The sequence below is a fragment of the Henckelia pumila genome, chromosome 3 (genome assembly GCF_033568475.1).
Source record: "Henckelia pumila isolate YLH828 chromosome 3, ASM3356847v2, whole genome shotgun sequence".
In the NCBI taxonomy this organism is placed as follows: Eukaryota; Viridiplantae; Streptophyta; class Magnoliopsida; order Lamiales; family Gesneriaceae; genus Henckelia; species Henckelia pumila.
Window position 1 is genome coordinate 149,812,114 of NC_133122.1, and position 12,981 is coordinate 149,825,094.

Sequence of the window (12,981 nt, forward strand, 5' to 3'; positions counted from 1 at the left end):
AAAATCAGTACAAAACATTAAAAATATGGTACTGATATATGATATTTGAGTGATAACTTGTTTAGATCTGGTACAAAAGATAAAATTTTGGGTAGATAATTTGAGCAACTTTGTTTAAATCGAATATCAACACTTGCAATAAATATGTAATTAATAGCAATACTTGCATACATATTTGAGTACATAAAAAACATATACTAGACCCCCCCAAAAAAAAAAAAAAAAAAAAACCCCACAAGAGGGGTCCTAGTTGGTGGAATAAGTGAACTCTCGGCCAGAAGTCGGGAGTAGGGGTGAGTTTTCAGTATACCGTATCAAAAATATTAGTATGAAAAAAATTCATACCAGTACCGACATCGAAATTTCGAAATTTTTGTATAGAAAAAATCCATACTCACACCGTATAGATACCGAAAAAAAATTCGATATAACAAAAAAATTTCTATATAGCGAAAAAATTCGGTACGGTATCCTAAATAGTCGGTGTTTTTGTTCGGTATCCCAGACCTAGTCAAGAGTTCAATTCTCCCCCTACCAACACAACACCTTCTTGGACTAGCATGTCTACATGACTTGCTTATTGTGGTTTATCTGGCTAACATAGTTTGCAGGCTATTGCGTTAGTCCGAATTTTTACTGAGTGCATACCGAAAGGTAGCGACTGCGGGTTTTCACGTATAAAAAAATAAATCATATACTAGTACCAAATTTGAAATAATTTATATTCAAATACAATGTACTAGCACTGTATTTTCAATGTTTTGTATAATTGTACCGACTTTCATCGAGAAAAAACATGTGAATCCAGCGAGTGTAGAAACATTTTGACATGAATCAAGAATTTCAAGCATATTTTTTTCTGACAGAAACTGAACGCAAAATTATGTTCAAAATTTAAAAATTTAAAATAAATTAACTCTTTTTAATATATCTCTCCCTATATATAAATCTCCCCCTTAGACACCATATTTTAAATTGCCGAAATTGCCCTATGTAATATAAATATTATAATTTTATATTTATTTGTTTTTTTTATTTGAAATTTTTATATTTCAAATTTTCATATTTTTATCAACTAAACATTGTAGATAAAATAAATTGATAAAAAAAAATTAAATTTATTTTTATATTATTTTATAAATGTTAAAAAATAAATTTTAATATTATTAAAAAAATAATATTTATATATAACATACAATATCAAATATATTGTATGATTTTATACACACGCAACACGTGTGCGATTATTCTAGTATTAATAAAATATTAAGATTGGAAATCGTGGAATATCAACAAAATAGTTTGTCTAGTTTTATACTCCCTTCGTCCCAATTATAATATCCATGTTTTCTTTTTTATTTGTCCCAAATATATAGTCATATACCATAATTAGTAATATTTTTTTACACTCATTTCCTAACATACCCCTATTAACTACACCTTGAAAATTGTGCAATCATTTTTTAATACATTAAATAGGGATAAAATAGGAAGTTTATATAAAATTTGATTTCTCAATAAATTTTTCTTAATTTGTGTGAAAATTCAAAGAAGACGGAGAAAGTATTAAAATATAATAAGAATACGAGACAACAATGGCGCGAAGCACGACCCGACAATTGACTGAGTATGAATGCGTGTCGGCTAATTCCTGACCCTCCCGCCCGCCTACGTACGCTACTTTGTCCCCTCTTTAATTGTGGGATCTAAAGAATCCACTCTCACTTTCCAAATATAAATTTTAAAATTTTTAGTTTATTTTTACTTTTATTGTACGTAATTAATGCATTTTTTTTATTAACTAATATTCGGATGAACACTTTGTATGCTTGTATGTTTTTGTTTTTCAATAATAAAAAAAAAGGCAAAAGATGGTAAAATACAAAAAAAAATGCAACAACTGCGAAGGGTGATTAAATTTAAGATGTCATTTCCGTAATTTGATAGTCATCAAAGCAAAAAATATGAGGGTGTCATACCAACAAAGCGTTTATGTTATGATTCAATTTCAGTTGCAAGCGATGTGTGCTTATATAATTTATTTTGTAAGAAAAACCCAAAATAAAGTAGAATTTTTTTTTTGAAAAAAATAATGTTTTTCTTAATTAAATAAATTCATTTTTGGAACAACAATTTCCGTAAAATTGTAGCCCATTAGGCCATCTCCAACCACAAACATCATTTCGATGCAAGTTCTCCATTAAAATAGTGTAATTTTTGTACCAAACAATACATCTATCTCCAACTCATTTACATCAAATCTTACACCAAAAAGAATATTTTCGGAATATTCTCTTTATTTTACATATATTATTCTAATTTGGTATTTCTCACCTAATTTACATTTTTATTTTAATTATTTAGTATTTATTTAAATAAATATTAAATTTAATTAATAGTTAAATATGTATTGATAAAATTAATGAATTATTATAATAAATATTTTTGTTCTAATATTTAATTTTTAAAACAATAAATTAAATATTAAATTATTATTCAAGAAAATAAAATTTAATAATTAAAAAGTAATAAATAAATAAAATAAAATAAGTAATTTGGCGCAACCCATTTTCCTGGTGGGGGCGCTATTTTGCTCAATATAGCGCCCCTGTTGGACGTCAGTTCTGGACCAAAATTGGTTCAGCGTTGGAGTCTTGGAGACGCCCTTAAAGAACAAAAAGAAGGTATCATTTTGATAATTAAATAGACATTAAATGACAAAACAAATGGGACGTTGGTTATACCAATGTACTAAACCCTCCAAAATTTTAAAATATTTTTAGTACTCGAGTGCATGCATTGCGTCTTATATGGTTTACGAAAAATCCAAAAAAATTAAATAATAATTTTTAAAAGTGGCGTTTTCGTGAATAAATAAATAAATTAATTTTATAAACGTATCATTTTCGTAAACTAATAGTTATCCATGAAAAAATGTGATATTTTTGTAATTAAATCAACATATATTAAATGACAAAGCAAGGGAAGGTTGGTCATCAGGGGCGGATCCAGAAATTTTTTTAAGGGGGACAGTCGGACAGAAAATTATCACATACATATACATACACATAATTAATCATCACATAAAAAAAGTTAAATATAGTAAATTTAATAATATTTTTATATTTCAAATTTTATTTACAATTTACCCTTACGACTTGATATATACTGAAAATAACTAATAATACTTCATTCGATAAACTAATATTATATATATATATTTCAATATAATTAATTAATATTCGTAAAAATATTTTCAGCAAAAAATTTTCTCTTCAATGCAGTTGTTGCGATTGGTAAAATAAAAGACAAACTTAGAAGCTTGTAAGCTAACAATTTTTGCTTCAACAAATTTTTTTTTAGGTTTATAAACTTAAAACTCATTGTGTTTAGGTTTAAAAACTTAGTCATTGGACTACAATTTTTTAAAAACTATAAACCATAAATTTTTAAGTCACTTGCCCACATTAAACAATGAAGATTAACTTAAATTTTTTGACCCTTTTTTATATTTTTGTGTTTGGTTTCTAATTTAATTATGATCATATATTATTATTTTTAAAATATAAGAATATATTGATAATTTTTTAAAAAAAATCAAGAGGGGCAGCCCCTTAGTAGAACCGCCCCTGTTGGTCATATCAAGTATCAACCTCAACTTTAAGGAAAATGCTAAAGGTACAACAAATATCGTGATATTTTGTAATTTTTTCGCGAGATTTTGTATTTAATGTATCGTGATATTTTAATAAATTAAATTCTTGTATCAAATTTTTTGTGTTGTAAATTTTGTGTACAAATTTCGTTGTACCTATAGCATCACTTCAATTTTAATATATCACTAGTACCCTAGTGCTCGAGTTACGTGCTTATATAGTCAATTTTTGTAACAAAAAACCAAAAAAAAAAATAGATAACTTTTGTAAATATATTAATTGTTTTTATAAACATCAAATTTTCATAAATTACTAGTTATCAATGAAAAAAAAATGATATTTTGGTAATTAAATAGACACTAAAGGGCAAAAAATATAGATGGTTGGTCATACAAACGTATCAACCTCTTAAATTTAACTTAATACTAGTACTCAGATACACGCGATGTATACTTATAAAATCTATTTTTTGTAGCAAAATATTAAAAAAAGTAGATAACTTTTGTAAATATATTAATTTTATAAGCATCACATTTAATTTTCATAAATTAAAAGTTATCAATAGGTAAAAAAATGGCATTTTGGTAATTAATCAGACATTAAAGAATGAAACATAAGGAGAGTTAGCCATACCAACTTACAAACTTCTCGATTTTAATATAGTACTAGCACTCAGATGTACGCGTTGTGTGCTTTATTTTATATTTTAACGAAAATAAAAAATAATGAAAAATAAGTTGGGGGAAAAATAGTGTCAAAATGACTTCGTATATAAGTATCTATCAAAATACAAAAAACATGTGTTATTTTCGTAATAAAATAGTTTTCAAAAGACAAAAAGTAAAGTAGGGACATGCACATCGTACCAAAATTTTTTTTGATGCTAGATACAATATTAAATTAAATTGTGATGAATCTGACCTTGAGACGACAAACCATGACACTAAAATGTCTCAATTTTAATAATATAGTATAGATAGAGATATAAATATAAATTTAAAATACAGGTATAGATTTATATAGATTTTAGCTTTAAAGATATGTACTATATATTTTTAATTATTTTTTATGCCAAAGATTAATTACCAATTGAACATGTCGTGAGACACAAGGTTGTTCAAGAACATTGGAATATGGTAATAATATTAAGGTAGTGTTTGCATTTTCTAAAAAATAAGTGATAGAAATTTTTTTCTTAATAAATTTATGAATGAAAAATTTATAATCAATTTTTTTTGTAAAGTTACAAACAATATTTAAATTTCTCATAGAAACATCTTCGGGCTAACTCGTGAGTCACTTGATTGGCATTTGGCACTTCGTATACAATGCTAGATTTTTGCTGAAGGGAATTGGTTGAAGGTGGTTCGAATAAATTCAGACATCCATGGAAAAATGGAGATGGGTTGGTTCAAAATATTTTTCGTGATCTTCATTTTGTGTTTTTTATTTTTTCATTGACAATATAAAATTCAGCTTGAACCTTATAAATAAAGACGAATTATTATCCTTTTCAAAAAAAAAAATGAATTATTATTTGGATCATGCTACATATACAATGAAGCTTACACATTGGGTTACAAAGTGCATTTAAAATTATAAAACTATATTTCGTCCAAAAAAATTATAAAACTATTCTAAATGCGTTTCTGAGAGAGATTTTTCAAATTAAGTGTAGAGATAATTTTTTAATTTCAAATACAATTTGTAACTTAATTTGTAATTGTAATTAACCAACTCTCTTTGTACATATAACATTTTTCTTATTATTTACAGTTGTAGAAACTTACATTTGACATAATTGCTGATAGTTTTCTGAGAACATTGATTGTTTTTTTCGCATAATAACTTTTAATCAAAATTAGCAGTATGCTGCATGGCTTTCATATATCATATGTTCTGGCTAATAAGTTTTATTTTACAAAAATATAGTATATGGGGGAAATTGATTATTTAATTTATTTTGAGTAGTTCTTCTCCGACATGATCTTACATATTTATATCCAAACAATGGGTGGACCGGTCCATACATGTAGTAAAAAATAATATTTTTAATATAAAATTAATACTTTTCAACAGCAAGGGACGATTTTATTTAATATATAAGCAAAGCTAACTCTTAAGAATTGAGGGAGGAATGGAATGAAGAGTGAGGACTTTAATTAACTAACTAAGTAATTACATATTAATATGTGTGTGTTTTTTAACATGCCGCATAATAATATGACATATCACATCAAATTTCGATTAAATTCTGTGAAGTACCACGTTTGATCCATGAAAAGCATGAACATAATTAAAGTCAATCACTTGGATTAATGTGCAATTAGAGGAATAAATCATGTACAATGCTATGTGTACATATAGTCTTACATAGAGGGTTACACGCCCTATTAAATTAGAAAAATATCTCAATTTTTTAAAAATTAATTTTTTTTCAACTTACAATTCTTTGTCTTGCTCAAAATATTTTTACAAAAATATTATTATTTTTATTACTTATTTATAGAATTAATTTTACTGAGTTCAACAAAAATAATTATTTTATAAAATTGTAAAATATAATTATTTACTAAGTTCAACAAAACTAATAATTGTCTATTTTTATAGTAAATATATTTTAAAATTTTTAAAATTAAAATTTCAAATTTCAATCATATAAGCGAGATTTTATTATTATATATTTAAATTAAAATATATTTAATATTATTATGTGTAATAATTAAATATTTTTGTTAATAAAAACAAAATAAAAAATCAAATTATGTAGGTTTGTGTTGATCGGATTAGTCGAGTTCTAATCAAATTTTAAAAGCCTCCTCCCAGCCAATACAATTAGAGTTTTATGATTTTTATGATCGATCTTACCATCTTACCATCAAGTTCTCTTCCTTCTTCCAGTGCCTGATTACTAATGAATATATCTCATGTGGTGGGACATAATAATCAGATTTTAGGAAATAAAGGCCCAGAAATGAACAATACATAACAATGTTAAAGGGACTGTATCCATAGAATTTATGATATTAGAAATTTCCATTTACCGGTGAAAAAATTACAAAAAAATTGTACTTATTTATAGAATTAAGAAATATTTACTATATTTTTATATATTGTATGTTTGAAAAAAAAATATTTTATATTGTATTATAGAGTTTTTTTAACAAGACAAACAATAATAGATTGAAAATAAAAATATTTCAAAAGAATTTTGATTACTTTCCTAATTTAATGGGATGTGTAACCCTCTATGTAACACTCCATGTACACATAGCATTTCCCCGCTAAATATCACCTTTTATTTTCAAAAGATTATAGTTTAACTTGTCGAAATTATTATTATTATTATTATTATTATTATTATTATTATTATTATTATTATTATTATTATTATTATTATTATTATTATTATTATTATTATTATAGCTTTTAATTAACCGTTTTCCAATTAATTGTGAAATTGAAATTACAATTATATCCTCATTAAACCAAAATAATTAGGTAAATTGATCATTTTATATGACATCGTTTTTTTAATCATTAGATATTTTTTAATTTACTAAAAGGACAATCACATTATGCCATTTAATGTTTTTTATTTACAAAAATGTCATCCGTATTTTTTAATTTTATCATTTTTTTTGTTTTTGTTAAAAAAATGAACTATACAAATACGCAACGCGTCAACCAAAATACTAATAACTATTTACATATATATATATAAATAGATAAAATTTAAATATATATATATTAACCGAAAATCTATCTCGATATCATCTATATTCACAAATTAATCATGACAAATAATCTGAAGTTTATTATTATTTATTATTAAAGTAAATAATAATCCACTCAAGATACCGAAAACGCGAAGAAAACAAAACTTTACCTAAAAACAGGTTTTGGCCTTTGGTGAGCTGAAATTATGGAAAATATTGTGTTGTGTCTCCATTATCTACTTTGTTAATTTGTTTATTAGTAAAATAAAATCATAAAAATCTAATTGTATTGGCTGGGAGGAGGCTTTTAAAATTTTTAATATGTTTGACTTTTGTGATATATTTATATTTCTTTACGTTGTATTAATTTATGTTTTCATCAAAAGAGATTAGGTTCAGTTAAGTGGATTGGCAATAGCGTTACGTTATGCTCAAGTTATTATTATTTTTATGTTTTGATAAATAGTCATAAAAAGGACTTTAAGGACAGGAAACATATATTTCAATATGAAAAAAATTACTGAAAAATAAAATAAAAGGAATTTTGGTGAGGAAATTGAAAAATCATCAAAATTACAATCTGTCAGATTTTTTAATATATAAATTTTTTTTCAACCAAAACTAGTAACAAATTCAATGCATTTTAACTGTGTGAATTAAGCTTAATTGTGTGCTTTTTTTCTTTTGAAATAAACACAAAATTTCCTGTGAGACGGTCTCACGGATAAATTTTGTGAGACAGATGTATAATTAGGCCACCCATAATAAAATATTACTTTTGATGCAAGTATTACTATTTGTCGTAAATGTGAACATGATTAACTCGTCTCACGGATAAATCAATTTCTCTCTAACAAGTATGGCCTTTATTTAAGAACTGGTCTTGTATACCATCAGATTAATCATTAGAAAAAATTGATTAACTCGATAACCTAATACCTAATAATATTGTTCATAAAAAAAATTTAATATCAGAAAATAAGATATTATATACTGTATTTTAAAAAAAAATTAATGAATTATTTAAATTAATTGGACTAAAAATGGGCATCAATCTGCTCCTGACTCTTCCTTCTCCAAGAGACGCAAAGCAATAAATGATGAGACAGAGGTTAAAACCTAAGCCTATTCTAAGCTAACAATCATAGGATTTGGCTGCTGACACACATTTCCATATTTAACAATTTCCTCTCCTATTATATTTATTATTCTACACAATCGCCTGCCTGCTCCAAGTAAATAATATTTAATATCAAACCACAACAAACACACAATTACAACTTTTACAAGCCTACAGTTTCTTTGAATAATGAAAAACTAATAAAACCATTAATGCTTTATCTACAACTACAAACAATCAGCTGAAAGAGTGGTGATGAGTTTTCTGTTGAGACATAAACTTGAGGAATAGATTTCATTAATCCATATAAAGATGAGTTATTTTCATTAAAGAAAATATTATATTTACAATTGAGCTATAAATTAAATTAAGTTATAAAATACATTTGAAATTACAAACTATTCTAAATATTTTTTTGAAAAAAACAATTTCAAATAAAATGCAAAGATAATTTGTAATTTCAAATGTATCCTTTAACTCGATTTATAACTCTTATTGTACATATAAGATTTCTTTTTATTAAAGGTTAATTAGTGTAGAAATTATTTGATTCAAAAGATTTTGGGGTATAAGATTCCAAAAAATATTTGCCAAAAGTGACTGCCTAAAAGTGAAAGAATTTTATTATGGCACGCTCAATGGAAAATATCACATTCTTGTTAGGTGAAAATGTTTTGACTCTCATGCATCTTTCAAGAAAAAGGGACTAATATGTTGGGATCTTAACACAAGAAACAAGCTTCACTTTTCTTCCTGAAAAAAGGAACAAAAAGTAAATAAAGGGCACAAGGATATCGATGGAGGCAAATTGAGACCAAAATAACAATAAATAATAACAACAAACAACAAAATCCTACTGCAAGAACTATATATTACTAGAGCACTAGCCGTTCGTTCTTTCGTCTTTTTAAATTTCTTTTTTTTCATAAATTTTCATTCTTGTTTTAAACCAACATGGGAATTTGGTCGAAGACTGTTGCATGGTCTCTTTAGATTTACTTTTCTGCGAGATTGCTGATACTTTTGAGTTAGAATCCCGGAAAAAATAGCGCAGAGGAAAGGGTTAGCTCTCTCATGCTTTAGATTATCGTTGACGCCGCTGCTTCAGAGTCCCAGCAAGATGTAGTAGACCAGAGTGATCGGGAGGGCGATTAACATCCCGAATATGACCCTGTAACATTTGCAATGCAGATGTGTTAGACATCTCCTCAATTGTTTGATAATGGATGCACATTAGCTAATCTTGTGAACAAGTGTATCATTTCTACCGACCCTGTGCTCAATATGTCTGGATGGACATTGTATTCCTTGGCGAAAACGAAGGGAACGATCCCTTGAGGAAGAGCTGCCTGAACAATTGCAATGTGCAGCAATACGCCTCGCAGGCCAACAGCAATCGAAGCAGCAGCCATAACCGCCGGCCCTGTCAGGAACCGAATTGCCATCGAAAAGGCAGCAACCGATTTGCCACAAGCAATCATTCTTGGCTGCAATGCCATGAACAATCCTAGAAATCCCATTTTACATGAGTACTTTAGTCTTTTATCATGAACAATCTAGTTGAACGAAAAAACAATGCATATACGAGTGCTCGCTGTAACATACCAAGACTGAACATTGCCATTCCAAGACCAGCATCAGATAAAATGGAGATCGACTTGGCAATTATAGCTGGCATCTCGACGTGCCACCTGCAAGAAGTACTAACTTTTTTAATGTGTTTGCCAACTACAACAAGAGTATGTAAAAACCAATGGCTTCGCCAGAGGGGGAAGGGGTAGCCGGACCAGTGATCATAATTCAGCCAATATAGGTTTATATGAATACAAGTATATTGTGCCAAATTATGATTTTGCTTATCCCGAAAAGTAAATCTGGCTTCACCATCATAAACAAAGGATTTTAGTGCATATACTTGAATGAGACCAAAGACCAAGAGAGGCCAAAGAGGCTCGAATATGTGTTGGGATTCCGAATGAGCTTTCGCCAAACCATGATGAGTATGAGCCTTGTCATCACATTGGCTGGCGGCATTGTAGTCTGCTTTGCATCCACAATTGTCTTTGGGTTAAGCTCAACAGTGGAGCTCGAACCAAGCTTGGAAAGAACAGGCCCTTCACGATCAGCACCATTTGGACCACGTTTGTTCCCAAAACTAAATTCATCGCGGCCGAAATCGTCATAATCTATACATCATCAAACACGCACATCAAAACGGGTCGATAAAAACTAGGTCGGTAAAGGCTTATCTGCAGTTGATTTTCATTAAATCACAACAAAAAATTATGATATAACAATTAATGGAAGCAACTAGCACGTGATAATAGTCAATAGATGACAAAGAAACCAAAATTTGAGGGATGTTGCAGTTTGTTGACAAACAAAGAACAGAAAGCCCATCCTAGAAGGAAACTCATTAGGAAAAATACAACCACAAGCTAATAATAGAAATAGAAATACAAGAGCATGTCTCCCTAAATGACAAAAGCAGTTGCATTAAAAAAATGTACTCAACATAGTTCCAACAACAAGCATTAAATTTCATTTTCAAAATCCAAGAAATTAAATCAAACAATCAACACAACTTAAGATTCAACTGTAGTAGTCTGACCAAGAAAACAAAAGGGTCCAAATACTTTATTTAAAAAAACAAAAAAAATTATACCTTTGGGATGAGCTCCAACGTTAAGTTCGTTTCCATAATCACCTCCTCTGAAAACATGAATTCCTCCTTCAGAAACTGGTGAAGCACTTGAACTCCACACGAACATGTGAAGATCTTTACCACCACCGCCGCCGCCACCCTCAGCCCCATTAGCCTTCTTCTTTCCTCCACCTCCTGCCGCCGCCGGAGAGAATATTCCGGCGCTGGCAGGAGCAGGATACGCCCCATTACTCTTACCTTGATTCACATGTCCACTCTCCTCGTCAAAACCACCCAAGTTCCCAAAATTTGATTGCCTCGGACTAGTATTCTTACCATTCACCATCGAGTAAAAATCAGTGTGATTAAAACTTGAACCCCTAGGAGTGGGATTTCTTGAAGATTGCAGAGAGTAAATCTCTGCATTGGTTAAGTTAGAGGGTCTTGGAGTTAAAGAAAGACCGGAATGTGGGCCACCGTGGGATCTCCTTGAAAAGATATCTGATCTCGAACTCGTTGATTTCCTCACAGTAACATGAATCTTCCCATCTTCTCCAACCTCTGCCTCAGTCTGCAGGGGCTCTTTCCCATCCAAAGAAATGATATCAGAATCAACTCTGAACGAAATAATGGAGCCCGCAGTGTCGGGAAACTGCTCTGAAATGAGCATTCTTGCTCCTCTGTACTCGAACAGAAACAGCATCAGAGTGTACCAGATTATGCACTGTAGCACAACGATTTGAACCATTAAACTCCCTGAGAAATCACCATACATTCCCTTCAACAGAGGGATTCCCATTACGAGAGTGTTAGGCAGCGTGGAGACTGAAAAGAGAGTAATAGACCACTCCAAGCAGCCTCTGGCGCTGGCTCTCGACCATACGGCAAGAACAGAGAGTACTATTATTTTCTGCAGAGAGTCCGCGGCAATGAATCTGTAGTTCATTTCATAAGGGTTGTTGGAGGCGATGAAGTGAAAAGAGAGAAGCGGGACCGCGAACAGCGCCACAAATCTGTTGATTCCCGAACACTGGTCCGGCGTGAAGATTTTCCACCATTTCACCGAACCGTAAGCCAAGATCATGGCCACATAGAGGGGAACCACAGCAGTAAGAACATGGTAGAGGTCCGTGATGCTGATCATTTTTCCCCAATTTTTTTTTTACCAAAAGGGTTGGCGTAAAAATGATTTTTTTTTTTTAAAAAAAACTATCAAGATTGGATCTTTATCCCAGAAGTTGCAAAACCCTTCTCTGTTTTTCTCAAGACAAGCACTTGAAGATTTAGAAACAGCAATGAATAAGGAAAATGGAGCAGCAGAAACTAGAGCTCAGCTTGGTCCTTTGAATGGTTTTATGATAGAAAATGGAATGATGGGGATCAAGAAAACGGTTGTGTGACCAGATTTTCTGGCTCAGTTTGGGAGAGAGGGACAGAGAGGCGATGTGAAATAATTTAATGGCAGACAAAGAAAATAAAAGCAGAGGTCTTTTGGGAAGCCTTTTTTTCAGTCTTTTGATGGAAAAGCGAAAGAAAGAGGCCAACTCTTACACATTTCAGACACATTTATGCATGCAGAAGCAGTACTAACTAGCATCATAGCGTGTGTAAAATAATAATTAGGCACACTATTATTATTATCATATTGAATAATTAAATGCAACCACTTTTATGTATGTAAATATCTTTTTCCTTGAAAAATATATGCTTAACCTCTTAATTATGTCATCATTTTTAATTTTTTTTTATAATATGATAAAACCCGCAAGTGCTGCTTTCGACGAGCACTCGAAACAACATGTGAAGCTATTTCATCTATATACTAAAAAAGTGATAGGTTGC

At 29.5% G+C, this 12,981-nt stretch overlaps 1 protein-coding gene across 1 annotated transcript; it reads right to left on the reverse strand.

The window, feature by feature from the left end:
- Window positions 1–9,213: 9,213 nt before the first annotated feature.
- On the reverse strand, window positions 9,214–12,683 carry LOC140887135 (probable auxin efflux carrier component 1b). Its single transcript, XM_073294194.1, has 5 exons — window positions 11,161–12,683; window positions 10,411–10,681; window positions 10,101–10,186; window positions 9,768–10,002; window positions 9,214–9,666 (listed from the first exon to the last, which is right to left on the reverse strand). Exons 1-5 carry the CDS (start codon window positions 12,281–12,283, stop codon window positions 9,600–9,602), a joined length of 1,782 nt encoding a protein of 593 aa, XP_073150295.1. The 5' UTR covers window positions 12,284–12,683; the 3' UTR covers window positions 9,214–9,599.
- Window positions 12,684–12,981: the final 298 nt, after the last annotated feature.